This window comes from Loxodonta africana, chromosome 4 (genome assembly GCF_030014295.1).
Source record: "Loxodonta africana isolate mLoxAfr1 chromosome 4, mLoxAfr1.hap2, whole genome shotgun sequence".
Taxonomy (NCBI): domain Eukaryota; kingdom Metazoa; phylum Chordata; class Mammalia; order Proboscidea; family Elephantidae; genus Loxodonta; species Loxodonta africana.
The window spans coordinates 178,192,910-178,215,514 of record NC_087345.1 but is presented as its reverse complement, the minus strand read 5'-3'; the positions used below and the strand labels follow the sequence as shown (position 1 = coordinate 178,215,514).

The following is a 22,605-nucleotide window of genomic DNA, read 5'->3' as shown; positions in this document are numbered from 1 at the left end:
GCATAGTAGAACATATGATTGTCTGATTCAAAATGTCCAATACCAGTCTATTTCCTTTCACTAATGCCTAGGATATCAATGTTTATGCATTCATTTCTGATGACGTCCAGTTTTCCTAAATTCATACTTTGTACCATTCCATGTTCTAATTATTATAAATGGATGTTTGCAGCTGTCTCCTCTCATGTTGAGTCATGCCACATCAGCCAATGAAGGTCCCAAAAGGTTGACTCCATCAACATCATTAAGTTCAACTCTACTTTGAGCAGGCAGCTCTTCCCCAGTTGTCTTTTGTGTGATTTCTGACCTTAGGGGCTCACCTTCTGGCACTATTATCAGGCAAATTTCCACTGGTATTCAGGTTTTCACTGGCCGTTTTTTTCAGTAGACTGCCAGGTCCTTCTTCCTAGTCTGTCTTAGTCTAGAAGCTCTGCTGAATCCTGTCTACCAAGGGTAACCCTGCTGCTGTTTGAAATACCACTAGCAAAGCTTCCAGTAACACAGCAACACGCAAGCCACCATGGTATGACAAACTGACAGACATGTGGTGGAACCACAAGGCATCTGTATCTATTTCCAGTTAAAATAACATGCCTGTTGTGACTGCTCAACTGCAGTAAGGATAGTTTTGAAATTCCATTAATTACTCACATTTAGCTTAAGATTCTACTTTATAGTTTTACCTAAGTGCTCTCTTATTTTCCACCACGCCTTAAATTTTCAACTGCTTTTCTCAACTGGGTGAACAGTTGAGAAAGCCTTCCTTCTGGTGGCTTCGGTATCCCTCAGCTTTTCCCTTTTGGAGTCTCTGAGGTTTTGGGGTGAGCTGTCTCACTTGAACTAAGCCTGCAAAATCTTGCAAAAAAAAATGTACGTTAAAAAAAACCTGCTCCTAAACCTCTCCCTGGTATTCTCTCCTCTGAAGTTAAGGGGAAAGGCCAGACACAGGAGAGAAGAGCTTCCCTGGGACACAGCTGTTCAGGAGGGGTGATGGCAAAGAGGGACTCTATATGCCTGTACGTGAGTCCTGTACATGATGCTTGCTTCCCAACCAGACCCTAACGGGGGAGTTTCCCTGGTGACCCGACAACCGCTCTGTCCAGATGTAGCTGGAGGCTACAGTGTTCCTTATGTGACCTCTCTGCCCTGTGTTGAACATTCGTCCTTGAAGAATTTCCTCCTTTAGATATATGCACTATACAATGACACATGAGGAAAAAAAAAGTTTTAATTGGTTAAATAAATCTCAGGAAAATATCTTACCATCCAGTGAGTTAAATATTATTGCTTCTATTGTTTTTACATTAGGTAGTACTGCCTTACAAGAAGAAATATTTGCCTGAGGGTGTACAAATATAAAATAATTAAAAAATTAAATTGTGGAATTTCCTTCAAGATAAAGTGAGAGGTGAAACTTTTTATTGGAATCTTATTGTAGTTACATCCATTAAAATGTTTAGTAGCCATTTCACAAAATCTGTAATTCGATCTTCCTTATGAAAAATGTAATAAAAACTTGAATAATCAGAAAGCTTGGAAAAGAGTTATTTTAATTCATCGATTTTCTGATTAATTCTTGACTCACAAAACCACTTTTATTTCAATACTTATTAAATTCTTTACTATGTATCAGTAACTAAATTAGGTCATTTCCCTGAGAATGAATAAAAATCAGATGAAAACTGATTCTTCTTTGAGGATTTCATATCCTACAGGACCTTAGGGTCTTTATTTCAATTTCCAAAATCTGAATAGTCAGTAGATTAGACAACACTGCTATATCCATGTTGATTTCCTGATTTCAATAATTGTAGTATGGTTATGTTAGAAAATGTACTTGTTTTTAGGAAATATACACCGAAATATTTATGGGTAAAGGGTCACTGTGCCAGCAACTAGAACAGAGCCTTTCCAAAAAACTCTAACAGCATCCAAAACTCTAAGCTAATGGATATGAACAGTTCCACAAAATGGATTCTTTTGGAGAAAATCTGATTAACAGCTTTGGCTCTAGAGGTAGGAGAAAGCCTGAAAGAACTGTAACTACAGAAGAAATTGAAAGATTTGTTGAAATAGTTATCACACGAAAGGTTTTCCTTGAGGTTAAGGATGCAGGGGAACTTGTTTATCATGCAGTGACGGTTCTAGAGAGAACACTGGAATTCTGAGGAGTAAAAGACAGTAGAAAAAGAAATCACAGAGAGGTACTGGGATGAAGCTATTAAAAAAAAAACCACTTCCGTCGAAATCAATTCCAACTCATAGTGACCCTACAGGACTGAGTAGAACTGCCTCATAGAGTTTCCAAGGAGCACCTGGTGGATTTCAACTGCTGACCTTTTGGTTAGCAGCTGCAGCACTTAACCACTGTACCACCAGGGTTTCCAAAGGATGAAGGTATAGAGCTATTTATATCTCAGCTGCTGTCCAAGAATAATGATAAGTTTACCATGCAGCAAAATTTCCTAAGACTTATGCCCAGCCAGAACACCAAGTCGCCAGGTTTCTGGGCACTGGGAGCAGTGGACAAAGCAGTGATTGCCTGAGAGTCATTTCAGCTCTGGCAGAAGTCTGAAGACTGGGTCTTGCCTATGGTGTAAAAAATGCCTTGCATGGCTCACTCAGCCTGGTTTTGTAAACTATGAGGCTCACCCTGTTGGATTAATACCCATTCCTATTCCAGAACCTATAAATATGCTTTATAACTGGCTGCAGTATAAATCATGAGAACTAAAAAAAGCCCATTCTTCCTCCAAAGGGACATCATTAAATATCAAATTAAATAAATGTTTTCATCTGGGAGTCAAGTACTTTATGTATTTCATTCCTTGTTGATGGTGCCTTCCTAAAACACCTTACTTTGGAAGTCTTAAATTACCTTTGTATTTGCTTTGCTTCTCTCCCTGGTGCCAACAACCCACCTGGGCCTCTCCTAAGACATCGACATTGAACAGAATTTTATTAAATCATTCAACAACTGCAAGATACCCTGAAGACCATTTCTCTGGTTAACGTTTTCCAAGAACACCTCTTGGGGTCTGAGTATCTTTTAAATAACCCTTTTCAGCACATGAAAATCTTGCTTTATGTCCCACAATTGTAATGCAACATTTTAAACACGTCTGTGTACAAAAATTATATTTCAAATACAACAGAAGTATGTCAAGTGTATTTTACAAGTGCACCAGTATCAGCAAAGGGGACTGGCTAAGAGATGCATGCCAGTTTCAGGTTACCGCATACAAAGGAACTTAACACTGGGTTGTTTTGTGTTCACAAAATGATGTTTTAAATATTTAATAGTCTAACATGATAGTTACGTATTACTGTTTCAGATACATTTCAGGAATCTGCTTATAAGTTTGAGTTGATATGTACCTCACAATTCTTCAAATTTTAAAATAATAGAAAATAGCTTCCTAAGAGGCACTTTGGGAGAGAGAGTGTCTTGTCTGTTTTACTGAACACACGCAACTTTCAGCCATGAAAAAGTAAGCAGGAGACGCTCACATTTAAATGCTGTACGCCTTAAGCAAAATTTAATTCCAGATAAAGTTCTTTATGTTTTGAAAACAAAAAAGAAATGTCATTTATTTTTTTCCTTTCCATTTACCCAAATCAGAAGTGATTTGTAAATAAACCAGAAAAATAAAAGTAAATCAAAACCACTTCCTGAGAGGTAGGGCCAAGATGATGGTCCCTCTTACAACAAAGACCCGAAAAAACAAGTGAAACAATTATATATGACAATCTAGGAGCCCTAAACATCAAAGGCAAAGTTGAGGAATCCAACTGAGGGGCAGAGGGAGGGAGAGATGGTTCAGAAGCAGTGAGGAGCTGCCAGACATCACCTGGGGGGAACCGGCACACTGCAGGCCGGATCCGCTGGCGCGAGTGCGGTGAGGCAAGCAGTGGCATCAGGGACGTGGTTTCCATATCAGGCAACACCGAGTGGTGTAGAGTCCACTCACGCCTCCAAAATCAGTGAAAAGAGACACTTAATCGGCAAAAGGTGAGTATGTACATCTAGCCTACCATGCAGAGCAAAAAACACCCCTTTGGGAAAAACTTCTCTCCCTTTTATCTGCCCCCTTCCTGCTCAGCACTGGGTTCCAGCCAGCTTCAGAGACTGCTGTGTCTCCTGGGCTGAAAGTAGGACCTGCCACATGCCCTGAGCCATTCTCCTGGCCTTGGAGAGGAACAAATTAACAAAACAGGAAAAAATAATCTGCCAACTCCCCTAAGCAGGGAACTCAGAGCAGACTTAGCCCCTTTGCCTAGGCATAGGCATAAGGGGTCCACGGTCTTTCAATGCCTTTCACCCCTGTAGAAGCCTGTATGGGCCCATTTCAACAGCTATGGCAAGTTCATGACATTTGGCACTGCTGTGCCTATTAAGCAGGGTCCTCACCTACCCACACCAGGGGCCTGAGGACTGGTGGCTTCATCCATGCCACGTAGCCACCCATGACAGGGGTCCATGAATAAGTGGTGCCTCCCAATCCTTAGAGCCAACAGCATTCAGTCCCCATAGTCCGGCTGCAAACCCCACCCATCTACAAGCCCTAGGGAACAGGGACATGCTTTCCGCCCAGACACTCAAGGGCAACTGTCAGCCCCTGCCTTGCTAAGCACATGACCCCCTACTGTGGTCAGATACCTATGCCTACACCAATCATCCCTGCAGGCCAAGGACTGTAGGTGAAAGCCTGCACCACATACTTGGTGACCGACTACCTGGACACTTGAGCTGAATTAATACAAGTAAATGGACTTCTGGGCTCACATACCTAGTAACAGCTTTAACCACCTGGTGACAGGACATCAGAGCTTCGCATGCACTAATAATCAAACTAGCTCACACAAGAACCCTATTTGGACATATCAAAATAAAACAAGAAGCTAGAACACAGTAAGCAAACATAAAATAAATATAGTAACTTATTGATGGCTCAGAGACAACAGTCAATATCAAATCACATAAAGAGGCAGACCATGATGGCTTTAGCAAGCTCCCAAAACAAAGATTCAAAAAATCTTCCAGATGAAGAGAACTTCCTGGAATTACTAGAGGTAGAATACAACAGACTAATATACAGAATGCTTCAAGAGATCAGGAAGGAGATCAGGCAAAACGAAGAACAAGCCAAGGAGCACAAAAAGACAACGCTATAAAGGAACTTAAGAAGATTAGAGCATAATGACAAATTTAACAGGCTACAAAAATCCTTACAGAGACAGCAAGCAGAAATCCAAAAGATTAACAATAAAATTTCAGAATTAGCTCAGTGGAAAGTGTAAGAGTAGAACTGAGGCAATAGAAGTCAGAATTAGTGAGACTGAAGATAAAGTACTTGACACCAATGTATCTGAAGAAAAAATCAGATAAAAGAACTTTTAAAAAATGAGGAAAACCTAAAAATGATGTGGGACTCTATCTAAGAGAAATAACCTATGAGTGACTGGAATAGAAGAATGGGGGTGGGGCAGAGCAGAAAATAAGGGGAGAATTCTTGGAGATTTGCTGGTAGAAAACTTCCCTGATATCATGAAAGATGAGAAGGTATCTATCCAAGATGTTCACTCAACCCCATACAAGGTAGATCCCAAAAGAAATCCACCAAGACATATTATCATCAAACTTGTCAAAGCCAAAGATAAAGAGAGAATTTTAAGAGCAGCTAGGGATAAATGAAAAGTCACCTACAAAGGACAGTCAACAAGACTAAACTCGGACTACACAGCAGAAACTATGCAGGCAAGAAGGCAATGGGATGACATACATAAAGGCTTAAAGAAAAAAACTGCCAGCCAAGAATCATATATCCAGCAAAACTGTCTCTCAAATATGATGGCAAAATTAGGACATTTCCAGATAAACAGAAGTCTAGGGAATTCGCAAAAACCAAACCGAAATTACAATACTACAGGGAGTCCTCCAGTCAGAAAATCAGTAACATCAGATAACAACCCGAAACTAGAACACAAGACAGAGCAACCAGATATCAACCCAGACAAAGAAATTACTAAAATATATCAAGGCTAAGACACTAAACATAAGGAAACAGAGACATCGTTATGTAAAAGATGACAACATTAAAACAAAACTACTTCCTGATATAAATTTATTTGGGATAAATTAGGTGAAGACAGATTTACAATGATGTATTGTACAAAAGCAACAGAAAATAATTTAAGAGCACCTTTGAAGCTCTGTGGTTCCAAAATACTCATTACCACCCACTCCCTCCCATGTCTACAGAGCATGGACCCTGGTAGCCATCTCCCCAAGTCTACAAGTGGAGATGTTTTCCAGTAAAAAAAGGACAATGTGTGTGGGGGAAACAGAGGTTTCCTCTGCAGAAGAGAATAAGGTTTTTCTCCATCAAAAACAACACAGCTACATCAATAGGCCTTTGCAATATTGTGACTCTGAAGCAAGCAAAATTCCATTAAATGCATTCAAAATATTTGTAATATTGTGGTATAACAAAAATTTCTCACATCTGTATAGCTAAAGGATAACCATGATTTTCAGCAAAGCAGTGATTTAGTTATTTTTAGTTTATATTCTTTACTCCAACTTAATGAAATACAAAAGCAAACCAAATCAAACAAAAAAAGCATGTACGTGCTTAACATCACTCATACACTCAAAAAGTGGTTAAAATGGTAACTTTCATGTTTTGTATATTTTAATGCACATGCACACACACACACCAATAAAACACAACAAAGAAAAAAACCCCATAGTTCAGCCAAACAGTTTCAATCAAAAAGGACACTTATCTCCTGTCCTTTTTACCAGATTTCCTCTTTCCAGAGAGTAAGTGTTTGGGCTTCATATCAAATACGTGTCTATCTGCCTCCCCTTTCTTCCCCAAGCGATTCATCTTCTTCTGAGCCTTCTTCATCATAGTCTTGGCTTTTTTCACCATCTGCAAAGGAGGTAGAAACATAAAATACTTAAGCTACTGAAACACAAATTTCCACTGCGTATTATATTTGGTAACAATCTGTCTTAATACCACTAATCTGTTAAGTTCTATGAAAAAAGAGACCCTGATAGTCTTGGTTCACTGCTGTTGTCCCTCAGAGCATATGAAGACTACGTGAAAATTTTATCTAGGACAGGTTTTATACTTAGAAAGACTAGACGCATTTTAGACCTGGAAGATTAAAATACATCTGTTCTAAATCTCTCTTACCCAAACTAAGAAACTGAGACTCAGGCCCATGAAAATTTACTACTCACATCTGATTAACAAGTGGCAAAGCCAATATTAAACACAGACTTCTAGATAGAAATGGTACAAAATGGAAAGCTTAAGCTTCAAAGTTAGACAGGCCATGCCTTCAGGCAAGTCAATCTTTTCTTATAAATGGGGATAATAATACTTATACCCCCTTGAGGTTGTTATGAAGATTAACTAATATGCTTAAATGCCTAGAATATCACAGGCACAGAAGAAAATTCCTCTCCTCCCCTTCAAGTCCAGTGGTCTTTCCATTATATGCCCTTTTCAGTCTAATTCCCATTAAAAAAAAAAAAATCCTTCCTAGTTTATATGTAGACTTTCCCATGTACCTGAATTTTCAAAATGCTGAAACTACCAGGTGTTTTTTAATAAAAGGAAGTTATGCCAAAAGAGACTTTAATGTGCTTCACAGATACTGTGTTTTCTTACAAATTGAAGGTTTGTGGCAACCCTGCATCAAGCCAGTCTAACAGTGCCATTTTTCCAACAGCACGTGCAAACTTTGTGTCTCTGTGTCACATTTTGGTAATTGTCGCAATATTTCAAACTTCTTCATTTTTATTATAACTGTTTATGATGATCTGTGATCAGTGATCTCTGATGTTACTACAGTAATTGTTTTGGGGCACCACAACTACACCTATATAAGATGGCAAATTTCATTGATAAATGTGTGTGCTGACTGCTCCAACCAGCGGTTCCCCCATCTCTCTCCCTCTCCTTGGGCCTCCTAGTCCAAGACACGACTGTTATAGATTGAACTGTCACCCCAATAATGTTAGCCTACTTGGCTAGGTTATGATTCCTAGTACTGCATGGTTGTCCTCCAATCTGTGATCTTATGTGTTATAAATCCTAATCTCCGTGATGTTAATGAGGCAGGATCAGAGGGAGTTGTGTTGAGACAGAACACAATCTACAGGATTAAGTTGTATTGAGTGAATTTTCTTTTGAGATATAAAACAGAAGCAGGCAGAGAGGAGAGGGACCTCATTACCACCATCAAGAGCTGGGACCAGAGCACATCCTTTGGACTTGGGGTCCCTGTGCTGAGAAGCTCCTAGACTCAGGGGAAGGTTGATGACAAGGACATTCAGCCAGAGCCGAAAGAGAGAGAAAGCCCTCCCCTGGAGCTGACGCCCTGAATTTGGACTTCTAGCCTCCTAGACTGTGAGAGAATAAATTTCTGTTTGTTAAAGCCATCCACTTGTGGTATTTCTGTTACAGCAGCATTAGATACCTAAGACAAGGACAATAGCAAATTAGGCCAATCAACAGCCCTACAAGTGAAAGGAAGAGTCACATGTTTCTCACTTTAAAAGCTAGAAATGATTAAGCTTAGTGAGGGAGGCAAGTCGAAATGTGAAATAAGCCAAAAGCTACACCTCTTGTGCCAAACAGCCAAGTTGTGAATGCAAAGCAAAGTTCTTGAAGGAAATTAGAAGTGCTACTCCAGTGAACACACAAATGGTTAAGAAAGCAAAACAGCCTTATTGCCAATATGGATAAAATTTTAGTGGTCCAGATAGAAGGTTAAACCAGCCACAGCATTCCCTTAAGTCAAATCCAGAGCAAGGCCCTAATTTCTTTAATTCTATGAAGGCTGAGAGAAGTAAGGAAGCTACAGAAGAAAAGTTTGAAGCTAGCGGAAGTTGGTTCATGAGGGTTAAAGAAAGAAGCTATCTCCATAACATAAAGGTGCAAGGTGAAGCCGCAAGTGCTAACGTAGAAGTTACAGCAAGTTACCCAGAAGACCTAGCCGAGATAACTGAAGGGGACTACATTAAACAACAGACTTTCAGTGTAGACAAAACAGCCTTTCGTTTAAGCTTCAAAGAACGGGCTGACTCTCTTGTCAGACACTAATGTAGCTGGTGACTTTAAGTTGAAGCCAATGCTCATTTACTATTCTGAAAATCCTACAGCCCTTAAAAATTATGCTAAATTTGCCCTGGTGGCATACTGGTTAAGAGCTATGGCTGCTAACCAAAAAGTCAGCAGTTCGAATCCACCAGCCGCTACTTGGAAATAATATGGGGCAGTTCTACTCTGTCCTGTAGGGTTGCTATGAGTCAGAATCAGTTCAATGGCAAATGGTTTGGTTTGGTTTGTGCTCTACAAATGGAACAACAAAGCCTGGATGGCGGCACATCTGTTTACAACAATGGTTTGCTGAATATTTTAAGCCCACTGTTGAGACCTACTGCTCAGAAAAAAAGATTCCTTTCAAGGTACTACTGCTCATTGACAATGCACCTAAGAGCTCCGATGGAGATGTAGAAGATTAATGTTTTCATGTGTGCTAACACAATACCCACTCTGCAGCCCATAGGTCAAGGAGTAATTTAGACTTTCAGGTTTATCTATGTGTGGCTATAGCTGCCACACACAGATAGTGACTCCTCTGATGAACATGGGCATAGTAAATTGAAACATTCTGGAAAGGATTCACCATTCTAGGTGCCATTAAGAACACTCATGATTCATGCGAGGAGGTCAAAATATCGACATGTTAGAAGCTAATTCCAACTCTCATGAATGACTTTGAAGGTTCAAGACTTCAATGGAGGAACTAACTGCACATGTGGTGGAAACAGCAAGAGAACCAGAATTAGAAGTGGAGCCTGAACTGCTGCAATCTTATGACAAAACTTTAATGGATGAGAAGTCACTTCTTATGAATGAACAAAGCAAGTGGTTTCTTGAAATGGATCCACTCCTAGTGAAGACGCTGTGAACACTGTTGACAACAAATGATTTAGAATATTACATAAACTTCATTGATAAAGCAGCAGCAGGGTTTGAGAGGACTGACCTCAATTTTGAAAGAAGTTCTACCATGGGTAAAAGGCAATCAAACAACATCGAATGCTACAGAGACATCTTTCATGAATGGAAGAGTCGAACAATGAGGCAAACTTCATCGTTGTCTTACAGTAAGAAATCGTCACAGCCACCCCAACCTTCAGCAACCACCACCCTGATCAGTCAGCAGCCATCAACACTGAGCTAAGACCCTCCACCCGCAAAAGGTTACGACTCACTGGAGGCTCAGATGATTGTCAGCATTTTTAGCTGTATTTTTCAATTAAGGTAGGCACATTGTTTTTTAGACATAATGCTACTGTACACTTAAAAGACTACAGTGTAAACGTAACTTTTATATGCACTAGGAAACCAAAAAATTTGTGTGACTCGCTTTATTGAGAATTGTTTTATCGTGGGGATCTGGAACCAAAGCCACAATATCTCCGAGGTATGCCTGTACACCCGAAGGTTCTCTCCCAAAAGACACTACAAATGACTATATGATAGTAACTCAAACTATTTGAAGAGAAAGATATCCCACAATAATGGGAAGACAAGCAGGACTGTCTCAAAAGAGCAGACCGGAAGGGCTCGGCCTGGGCTGGTTCCTAGGCGATGGGGTTGTTGGAACTTAGGGCCCATGGCCTGAAGTGCCCAGCTGTATTTATCCCTGTGTTATAAGGCCACTCATCTGTTCACTCCTCCAAAAACGAACAGCCCACGTGCTGGGCACAGGTCCATGGAGCACCCAACTGGGTCCTGGCTCAAGCACACCTCTAAAGGATGCCAAGAAAATGGGGGAACAAGTGCACCTGATAACCTCTCTGCCTGTAAGTTCCGGCCTGCTCCAAATGACAAATGCTGGCGTTTGCCCTGATCCCTTCGTGTAAGTTGGGTGCGACTGATTACTTTTGCGTCATCTTTTTAGCCGTGGTCTTCTAACTCCCACCCAGGTGACTGGGTGAGACTGCGTGATAGGGTAATTGTGGCCCACAAAGAGAACTGGTCAGTTTTGCCTTAAAAGAGTGCCAATTCCAGAGCAGAGAGGAGGATTCTACCACCACCAAGGAAGAAAAGCCAGGAGGGGAGAACATGTCCTTTGGACCCGGGATCCTTGCACTGAAAAGCCCTGGAAGCAGGAGACCAAGAGAGAGAGCAAGCTGTAACCCTAAAGATGGTGAGAAGTGGTGGCAGGAAAGACCCAGCAGCATAGAGATAGCCGAGTGCCTCTGGGAGAGGCTGAGGGCCAGGAAGAGGCTGTCCTGATAGAAAAACTGTATCTTGAGTGTTCCAGAGCCTGAATTTTAACTTACTTCCCTAATAAATCCCATAATTGTGAGAATAGTCTGTGAGTTCTGTGTGGCCCTTGCAACGAATTATCGAACTCAGCAGAGAAGTAGAGAGTGCTGAGTGAGGGGATGGTTGGTGTCAGAATTAGTAAAGATGGAGGAGACAAGAGGCCTGTCTGGCTCCCACCTCATGGGAGTCAGCCTTGTGGGGTTGAGGAGGTCAGACATTGCCCCCAAGCTGTTTTAAATTTAAGAAAGAAAAAATAGAGGGTTTATTATTATTACTATCACTTCTTACAGACACTAACCTTGACATCCCGAAGACCAGAAACATCACGTGGTGTTCGAGAGCAACTGCGACTCCGGGCCAAAGAAGAGGGTGGAGCAGAATCTTCCCGCTTTCTTTTCCTAGTAATACTCCGCGATCTTCTTGCCTGGACTGCATAGTGGGCCTGAAAATCATGAAGGACAGAGTAAGTCTAGAGCTTCAGGGCCTCAGCCTTGCTTCCAGATTTAGTGCTAAAAACAAAAAAGACTTTACCAACAGGAGGGATGGTGAGGAATTTTTAGAACCATTATCAGATAAGTAAAGAGTTTTAAAATATACATAATTAATTTCTGGTTAACCATCGGTCAAACATTCCTTTTCACTGAACACAAGCTGCTTTATGTTACAAAGCTGATTTTAACTCCTTTTTAAATTTTACCCATTTAAAAAATTTTCGTTATACTAAATCATTAAATTTGCATCAAAATTTATATTCCAGACAAAAATTTCTTAATCTTGCTTATCCCCAGTTACCTTATCTGTAAAATAAGGATGATAAATCTATTCCAAAAAATAAGCAGGCAGTAAGCAAAATACTTATAAACAATAAAAAATCAAAAGCTATATATATGTACATTAAAATAACTCCATGCAAACAAAGATGCAGGAAAATGGGTACTTTCACAAATTGCTGATTAAAATACAAATTAACCTGATCCTTTTGGAAAGAAATCTGATACAATGTCATGCTCTGAGTTTGGTAATCCCACTTCTGATAATCTGTTTTCTGGAAATAACCGAGTATGAAAAATTCTTATATGTAAAAATGTACATGTTCTGCCAAATTCTTAACAGCAGATATGGAGATGCCTTCCAGTCTTTAGGGTCACAGGAACACAGTTTGAACTATTTACAGCCTAAGTCCCTCATGCTGAGACCTGGTAATACCTCCTACCTCCTATTTATTTGATAACTAAACTCAGTGAAAGTACTATGTAACTTTAGTCACCAAGAAAGCTTAAAATTAAACTCAGTTCAAATATAGAAATTATGTAGTACAACATAAATTCAGCTATTTGTTCTCTTTGACATTCTATTCTAGTTTATATTTTCTCGCTGGTGCTAATTTTTAAATTCTCTGGCATACTTCTTACAAGCCATCTTAAATTCTATGAGATAGCAAATAAATGAATTTTTAAATTTCAAGTCTAAAAGTCCCAAAATAAAGACGTTATTTTTTTTACTCAATTAAAAGTGTTAAATTTTATAAATTTACCCTAAAATGAAAAACTGTGTATATCATAATGAAAATGGGAAAAAAAAAAAAATCAACGTAATATGTGCAGGTGGAGCCCTGGTGGTACACTGGTTAAATGTTCGGCTGCTAACCAAAAGGTCGGTAGTTCAAATCCAACCAGCCACTGCTTGGAAACCCTATGGGACAATTTTACTCTGTCCTATTTTTTTTATAGGGTAGCTGTGAGTCAGGATTGACTCAATGGCAATGAGTTTCTTTTTTTTTTTAAATATGTGCAGGGTATGAGCATAAATACAATTTTCCAAATGTTCCAGTAACAAAAACCAAAACCAAACCTGTTGCCTGAGTCTATTCCAACTCTTAGCAACCCTCTAAGATAGCGTAGAACTGCCCCACAGAATTTCCAAGGAGCGCTTGGTGGATTCAAACTGCCAACCTTTTGGTTAGCAGATGTAACTCCTAACCGCTACGTCACCACGGTTTTCGTTCCCATTAACAGGGACATGGGAAACAATATACATATATAATAAAACATCAACAAAACATTTTTACAAAGAAAGAGTACTGAGATGTTCTTACATATTACAGCAACATTAACTAAAATAGAAAATTAAAGTAGAAGAAAGGGAAACCTTCTGCACCCTTATGGATGATTTATCTTGGTAACTGAAGACTTTGGAATATGCAAAGTCTTCTTAAATATTTTCACAAATTGTGAACAATAACAAGAACTGAGTTTTGAAAATTCCATCCTTTTGTACCAACAGCATTATATATTTAAGGCATTAAATCTTATGTAATGAGTTGCTCATCACCTATTTCAACTCAAGATCCCATACCAATAAATCTCTTCATTAGAAATATCAAAAGATCTAATTCCTTTCCTTGTGTTTTTTAATATGAATTTTATTAGAAATATTTATATGACTATTTCCAGATTTCTAAGAACCCATCTTTCTTTATTAACAAAGCGGCACCCAACTACATACATGTCTAATACCATCCCTACACACTTACGTTGTCTTTATTGTCCATGTTAACACCAAGATTTCGCATCTCATTCTCCAAAACTTTTCGCTGAACCTGAAAAGGAAAGAAAAAACACTTTAAGCAAAATTAGTTTGGTAGAATGTTATAAAAAATTTCAAAGGAAAATATACTTCTATGATAATATAGGACAGTTTGTCTTAGAAACTGTTATTTTTTTACTTGGACTCACTTTCATGTTTTTGGAAAGTTCAAACCGATGCATTAGGGCACATGAAAGCTAACAGAGCAATTGTTATGTGTAAGATACGGAGTATACTCATGTCCATCTGCTCTTCACAACAAGCCTGGAGTTACTCTCTCCATTGTAGGGATGACAATACCAGAGCTAAGGGGTTAAGACATGTGCCCCAAAACAGACTCCACAGCTCTAACACCTTAGCCCGAACACTTACTGAGCACACCTAAGAGGAAAACAAAAACGTCCCAGTCTGTTCATAACCTGTCATTTGCCATCGTGTGAATACGTTGTTACTAGGTGTCATCAAGTTGATTTGCCCCATAGGGTTTTCTCCCATGGAGCTGCTGGGTGGGTTTGAACTGCCAACGTTTTGGTTAACAGCCAAGTGCTTAACTGTTTGTGCCACCATGGTTCCTTCCCATATGGAAACAGTATTTTCAAATATACGAATATCCACGGAGAGGTTTCTATAATTTCAAGTTATTTCCTTTCCTTTCCCCTTATATCTTGGCTGCCCAGCACCGCTGTCTTCCTCTTTCTTCAGGGCAATTGCTCCTCTCTTAGCTCCCCATTCCGGGTAGTTCAGGACCCTGCCCTGGTCACAGGGGTGGCAAACACAGAACCACCTGTCACCCCAAAAAGAATATGGAATATGAGAGAAAAATGCCCAAACGCATATTTGGGAGGCAAAGGTTTCTTAACCAGGACACAAAAAGCATAAACTACAAAAGAGAATTTTTATAAATTGGACCTCATCAAAATAAAAATATTTTGATTTTTTAACGGACAACATAAAGAAAAGGAAAGTCTGACTAGGAAAATTATTTGGGAAAAGGATATCTGATAAAAAATAACTTTTATCTACAATATGTAATTTTAGAATACTAAAAATCCAATTTAAAAAATAGGCAAAAGATTTGAACACTTTACCAAAGAAGATACACTGAGGCAAATAAGTACATAAAACAATGATAATCATTATTCATTAGAGGAATGAAAGTTAAAACCATACTTAAAATGACCATCAATACCAAGGAACTGGAGGACCTGGGGCACCCAGAATCTCTGGCTCGTGGAATGCAAAACAGTAAAGACCCTTGAGAAAAAGTTTGACAGTGTCTTATAAAGTTAAATGTATACACTTATTATCTAGCAATCCTTTTGGGTATTTTCCCAAGAAAAATAAAAACAGATTTTTACACAAAGTACTATATGCAAATGCTTACATCAGGTTTAAGAATCAATCTTGCTAATCAATATACCAACAAAACAAAGTACCTAAAATCTTAGGGCCACAGATGGACTCAAAAGTTTTGTTTGGCAGTGATTACACAGGAATCCGACATGCAAAGAAATGTGTCACGTCTCTTTGAAAAGACACAAAAACTTGCCTTCTTAGCAGTTCGAGGCATTCTGGGTCCCTGTGTATTCTTTTCTTTTGATTGAAGAATTTTCAATTTCTTTTTTTCTCTGATTTGTTTGGCCAACTGTCGGATTTCCATTACTTCCTCATCTTCACTTTCAGAGTCACTGTCATACTCTCCAGCAGCTGTTCTTAGTTCTTCTTCTTTTTCTAGCTCTTGTAATTTCTTTTAAAAAGAGTTAATTACACAAATTAGAAATGAAAAACTCAAATAGCTGTAGCAATGTTCATATAGGAACTACGTTTTCCCTAAATCTTTGAGGACACAATGAGTATCATGGTTCAGAACGACATTTAGGCCTCACACTACGTGCTGGAGCTGTTATCTTAAAGAAAATGGACTTTGTGAAGAAAATGAAGACCACACAAATACTGACAGCATGTTGTGAATTGGTCTGTGCCATTTCTTTTTCTTTAAAAACAGTTACCCTAAACATTAAAAAAAAAAAAGACTACTACTGCCGTCAGGTCAATTCCGACTCATAGTGACCCTACAGGACAGAGTAGAACTGCCCCACAGAGTTTCCAAGGGGCGCCTGGTAAATTCGAACTGCACTTAACCACTATGCCACCAGGGTTTCCACTGTAAACATTAAGGTTTAAAATGCCCAGGCATCACGTTCCTCATTCCTCAGAGCTCCCAACAGATAAATAACAACAGGAAATAACCTCAGATTCTAAAAGAATTAAAACTATATATACTACAATCTTATACTACAGTACCTCAATTATCTAATATAATGTCATCCCAATATAATCTGTGTCCATACAGTTAAAAAAAAAAAAAAAAATCGAAGACCAATCAAGACAAAGACAGTGCATATAAAAATCAGACATCAGGAACAAGGATATTTCAGAAGTGGAATAAACAGGAACAGAAGGGAGTAAAGGAGGCCTAACAATGTTTATTACTTTGGTACCTAAATACACCATGATGCTCTTACCCAGATCAATTTCTAGAACAGAAATTGAATTTGAAATGTAGGGTATGAAGAACTTGTAGAGGAAATAAGACTGAAATTATAAATTGAGGGCATTTGGGAACTGAATAGTAGAAAAAGGAGGAAATGCAGACAGATAATATTTTATGAAGTATGTTATCAAACAATTTGAGAGAATTAACAGCTAAAAGAGAATACACAGTTAAAGAAAAATTTTGTTTTTTAATAAGGTAGGAAAATGTGCAGACATTTATGTGCTAAGAAAATGCAAGCAGGGAGAGAGGAACTGAAATCTTAGTAAGACAGCAGCAACAGAGCAAAATCCTACAGACAGAGCTGATGAGAACACGAGGACAAGCAGAGGAATGAATCTGCACCAGGAGAAGGGAAACCTCTTGACCACATTAGCACATCAGTGGGGGTGTGGGCAGAAAAAGGGGGTGATCAGAGAATTCACACCCCGTGGACTCCATTTTCTCTGCATAGTGAGGTTACCTGACGAGTCTGGAAGAGGGAAGCATGGTAGGAGGTTGGAGAAAAAGTGGAAAAAGCCTTCAGTAGCCTTAATGAAAGAATATAAGCAAGCAACAGGATTAACAGAGCTATGTGGAGGGCCCTGCTGAGACAGGAAAATTCCCGTGCAATGGCCCCAGTCTGAAAAGTTGTGTGACTTCCTCCAGTTAACACTCAGCATCAATGATTGGTAGGTTTCAGGGAGGATGCAGATAAAGAACCAAGGGAACAGATACAGGTGAGCCAGGACTTATGCTTATATCTTCCAGTGGTCATATAAAAAGGGGGAAAAAAAAAATCACACAATATAAAAGGTGTCACTGACCCTCATGATGTCAGGATCAATGTAATCAGCTACATTATGGCCTTCCCAGATCTCTGGTATCTTATCATATTTTTCGGATGAATTCATTAAGTCCCAGTACTCTAAAGTTAAAAACAAACAAAAAGGTGAAGTTTATAGTATTAGTATCTTCAACCATGATGTGCCCAAATGAGTGCTGTTATACCAAGTCACATCTCTCTACAAACATAACAGAGCACTTGTATTCAACACGACAGAAGGAAAACACTATGATTAACAATTACTCTAAACACTGCCCAAGGTTATTTCAATATCTCAGGGCCAAGTGTCCAGAGAATAAAAACAAACATTAAAAAAAAAAAAAGAAAAAAAACACCTCAAGGAAAGCAAAAGGTATAAGCAACAAATAACAATATCAATCTGCTTCAACCTCTCTCTGCTGTGAAGGCTAGAAGAACAATCCACTCATCCTGAAAGGACAGAAAATTACCTGGAAGGAGAAAAAAACCTCACAGAGCCCTATCTGTATGCAATGCTTAACCTTTAAGAAATTAAAAATTAACAGATATGCTGGAAGACTTTTCCTTATTAAATTTCTTTCACTATTCAGAAACACTTCATGTGCAAGCTGGCATTTTCAGGTAATGATTACACTCTGTTCTCTACAGCACTTACTCTGAAGATCCAAAATATAATCATCTCCCATTTCCAGCTCAATATCTCGTTCCTGCAATGGAGAAAAAAGCAGCTTTATTTTACCTTTCAGGTTTAGAAATGCTATGCACCCTCCTCTTCCAATCTAACATCCAATCCTTTCAATATCCTGTGGATTCAACTCTTGTTTCTGGTAGGAAAGCTGTTTGGTTTTTATCATCTGACGTACTATGTATCTTACTTATACATTTTGCTCACTGCTATTTCCCGTTAACTAAAACGCAAATTCCCAAAGAGCAGGGACTTTGGCAGTCTTTCACTGCTATGTTCCCAGGACCTAACAGTGCGGGCATCTAGGAGGCTCTTGACAGGACACATGCTTTGTGACCCTAACACTCCGTTACTAGTGATGCTTACAGGCATCTGCCTTTCTTTCCACGTCCAAGTCAGGTTAAGAGTTAAAGTGGCCTACCCTTTTCTTCTTAGGCTCCTCAATCTCCATTCTCTTCTTACGTGCCACTACTCCTGCCGGGATGAAAGGAGGCCTCTCCTAAGAAGGTGTTATTGAAAATATTATGTAAAACACCTTATTGAATGAGAAAAAAAAAATTTTAATTAAAGACTACAAGCCAATTCTACATCTGTTAGGGTTAGAAAAGGAGACCCAGACTGGTCAAAATATCACAGATTATTTGGGCCAATGGACTGGGCTGCAGGGTAATTTAGGCAAGAATGTCAGGGAAAGTCCACGAGCAGATTCTAAAGTGCAGTGAGAAAAACTGAACACCAAGATTACCTAGAAAATTATGGAAAAAGAAAAATAGTAGAGGAAAAACAACAGGAGATCACTGGAAGAGAGAAACTGAGACATAAACCCAACTACCTATGAGAATTTGGTGGAAAGATGCATTAACTATTCCATAATGAGATCTGAGGTAAATGGCTAGCCATTTGAAAACAGAGCTGGCTAATCACCTCCACCACCTCCCCACATTACAAAAATTCAAGACACAGCAAAGACTTCTATTTAATAGAGAGGTACAATAAAAATTAAACCATGAAAAAAACCCAACCAAACTCATTGCCATGGAGTTGATTCTGACTCATAGTGACCTGTAAGGACAGAGGAGACCTGCCCCAGAAGGTTTTCAAGGCTGTAAATCTTTATGGAAGCAGACTGCCACATCTTTCGTTCACCGAGCGGCTGGTAGGTTCCAACCGCCAGCCTTTCAGTGAACAATAGTGCACTTAACCACTGCACCACCAGGGCTCCTTAAACCACAGAAGTATAGGAAAAAGCACAAAGATTCTTTTTTTAGAATATTCATGGAATGAATGATAGGCCTTTCTATGCATGACAAAAAAAAATCCAGTATGCATAAAGGAAATATTAATAATTTTTAAATGTGTAATTTCTTTGGGGTAAAAAAGATCCTCAAAACCAAATGCCAAGTGGCAAAAAGAGAAAATTTTCAGTGTATATACAACAAAGGTCTGATCTCAGTATACAACTGACAGATCAAAGAATAAAAGACAAACAGCCTAAGGCAATTAAAAGGCCAGTAAGCATATAAAAAATGCTCACCGGCACTAATCATTTAAGAAATACACGACAACAATAAACCCATCATAAACTACTAGAGTGACAGAAGCTAATACCTAAGTGGTAGGTGCTGTAGGGAAACATGTTCCCAAACTATTGGCAGAGTATAAATGACAAAGGCATTTTGGAGGACAATAATATTTTCAATGCACGTACCTTGCGGCTCATCTATTCCAATGGTTAAAATTTACTCAAGAGATACATGTGCAAAACTCTGCAGATATAAACGTCTTTGTACAAAACAGACATATGTATAAAGATGTGCACTCCTGCTGTTTGCAATGGCAAGAAATTAGAGATGATAGAGGACTGCTTGACTGCAATATGTACATACAACATAAAAGAAAATGAACGAGTTGGAGCTTCCAGTGTTAATACAAATACACATATGTGACATTCTTAAGATAAAATGAAAATCTTAAGGGAATGTAATACACTTCCACTTGTGTTTAAAACACATGTTTTTAATATGCTTATATACCTAAAGCCACCACCTGTCCGTTTGTCATGCTTAGTGTGGTGGTTTCTGCGCTGCCATGATGCTGGAATCTATGCTACTGCTATTTCAAATACCAACAGGGTCACCATGGTACACAGGTTTTCAGACTAAGATAAGACTAGGAAGAAAGGCCTGACAACCTATGTCCAAAAATTAGCCTTATGGATCACAGCAGAACACTGTCCAACTCGTTTGCTTTGGACATATCATTAAGAGGCATCGATCGCTAAAGGAGGACATCATGTTTGAAGCAGAGAGCCAACAGGGGCGAGGGAGACCCTCAGTGAGATGGATCGGCACAACAGCTGCAGCAATGGGCTCAAACATGCCGAAGATTGTGGGTTTCTTATTCATTCCTTGCACAAAAGGTTGCCATCAGTCAGTCAACTCAACAGCAGCTATCTACCAAAAATTTTCCTGGAAGGATAAACAAGATGGTATTAACAGCAACTGCCTCTGGTAGAATGAGGAGGAGGTTTTTAACTTGGTGCTTTATACTCTTGTTCGCATGTTCAACTCTTTAACATTTACACACATAACTTCTAATACGAATGAGAAACTCAATGCCACTTATAAAATCCATGTGTGTTTAACTGTATCTATAACCCCTGGGAAAAAAAGCATACAAGCAGCAGCTACTGAGTTTGTATCAGCAACATAATGACCATATTTCAAATGCATTCTGAAAAGGCGATCTTACCTTATCATCTCTTTTGTTGGGTACAGCTAAATGCAATCTGTTCAGCACCTCATTCACTTTATTTCCTTTCATTTTGGTTTCAACTCGATGAGCCAAAAGCCTATCACAAGCCTAGTAATTTATAAAACAAAGGACATAAAGTCACAAAGACAGAGCACAACAGCCACCTGTTAAACCCAGAGAAGACTCAAGAATCAGAGTCCCTGCTAACCGGCAGATTATGGCTCAGAGGTTTATTTGTGTACATCTACATTCTTAGGACTTGCTACTCATTTCCCTCAGCAATATTTAACATATTGTTTTAGTTATCTAAAAAAATGCTCCTATAACAGAAATACCGCAAGTGGATGGCTTTAATAAACAGAAATGTATTCTGTCTCAGTCTAGAAGCCTAGAAGTCTGAATTCAGGGTGCCAGCTTCAGGGGAAGGCTTTCCTTTCTGTCGGCTCCAGGGGAAGGTCCTCGTCATCAATCTTCCCCTGGACTAGGAGCTTCACAGCACAGGGAACCCGTTCCAAAGGACGTGTCCCCCTGGCTCTACTTTCTTGGTGGTACGAGGTCCCCATGTCTCTCTACTCACTTCTCTTTTATATCTCAAAACAGACTGACTCAAGATTCAACTTAATCCTGTCCACTGAGTTCTGCCTCATTAACATAACTGCCTCTAATCCTGCTTCATTGATATCATAGAGATTAGGATGTGCAACACACAGGATAATCATATCAGATCACAAAATGGTGCACAACCACACAATACTGGGAATCATGGCCTAGCCAAGCTGACACATTTTTGGAGGACACAATCCAACCCGTAACACATACGTAAGCTAAGTTCTCAGGTACTACCCCAAAAGTCTATGTAACTAACACTGTAGCACACCACGCACATATAGAAAGGAAGCAGCTTCCTCTTCTCATTTCAGGCTGAGAGCTAATCTTGGGCAAATTCTGAAAACACTGGCAAGGTTTATCTTTAACCTCCTCCCACACCCCACTCTGAACCTTCCTCCCAACATTAGTGATCCTCTCCAAGACTTCCAGTGACCTCTATCTGTCCTTCCTGAAGGAGTATAAAAAATATTAACTATGTCATTTTCCACCTCATGCTTCCAACTTGAGAAACTAATCCCTGAGTAAATCAACAGCATCATATTTTTTTTTTTTAATTATTATTTTCAGGAAAAAAATGACATAAAGAAAAAAAAAAAGCATGTGAAATCTAATATGAAAACTGCCTCTCCCAAGCTGTTCCTGCTTTTCATACATTTTTTTTTTTCCTTCTACTTCTGTAACGGGTCCCGTAAACGCACTTTTCAAAGTAGCCCCTATGGAAATATTAGTAGGCCAAGAGACAAGGCATATAGTTACTTTAAGTTAAAATGATCTATGGCTGGAATTACCAACTGCCTTAGTTATCCAGGAAACCCCGGTGGCGTAGTGGTTAAGTGCTACAGCTGCTACCCAAAGGGTCGGCTGTTCAAATCCACCAGGCGCTCCTTGGAAACTCTACGGGGCATTTCTACCCTGTCCTATAGGGTTGCTATGAGTCGGAATTGACTTGATGGCAATGGGTTTGGTTTTTTAGTTATCTCGTACTGCTTTAACAAAACTACCGCAAATGCCCGGCTTTAACAAATAGAAATGTATTGTCTCACAGTTTAGGAGGCCAGAAGTCTGAATCAGGGTGCTGGCTCTAGAGGAAGGCTTTCTCTCTGTTGGCTCTGGGGCAAGGTGCTTATTCCTTGGCTCCTTGGTAATCTCCATGTGGCATGGCGTCTATCCTCTCCCATCTCTGCTTCTAGCTCTCTGCTTAACCAGCTTGGTTTATACATCAAAGGTGATGCCCTTAAGACACACC

The 22,605-nt window shown here is 39.3% G+C and overlaps 1 protein-coding gene across 2 annotated transcripts in view; it reads right to left on the bottom strand.

Moving 5' to 3' along the window:
* Positions 1-6,108: 6,108 nt before the first annotated feature.
* Positions 6,109-22,605, bottom strand: part of GTPBP4 (GTP binding protein 4) — a 44,270-nt gene continuing 27,773 nt past the window's right edge. For both annotated transcript variants that reach the window (XM_003410518.4, XM_064285072.1), the window contains 8 exons: positions 20,748-20,858; positions 18,418-18,495; positions 17,967-18,018; positions 17,313-17,413; positions 15,502-15,699; positions 13,900-13,965; positions 11,665-11,808; positions 6,109-6,938 (listed from right to left, as the gene is read on the bottom strand). In XM_003410518.4, coding sequence (XP_003410566.1) covers positions 6,786-6,938; positions 11,665-11,808; positions 13,900-13,965; positions 15,502-15,699; positions 17,313-17,413; positions 17,967-18,018; positions 18,418-18,495; positions 20,748-20,858 — 903 coding nt within the window. In that variant the 3' untranslated portion in view covers positions 6,109-6,785. The remainder of the gene's footprint in view (positions 6,939-11,664; positions 11,809-13,899; positions 13,966-15,501; positions 15,700-17,312; positions 17,414-17,966; positions 18,019-18,417; positions 18,496-20,747; positions 20,859-22,605) is intronic.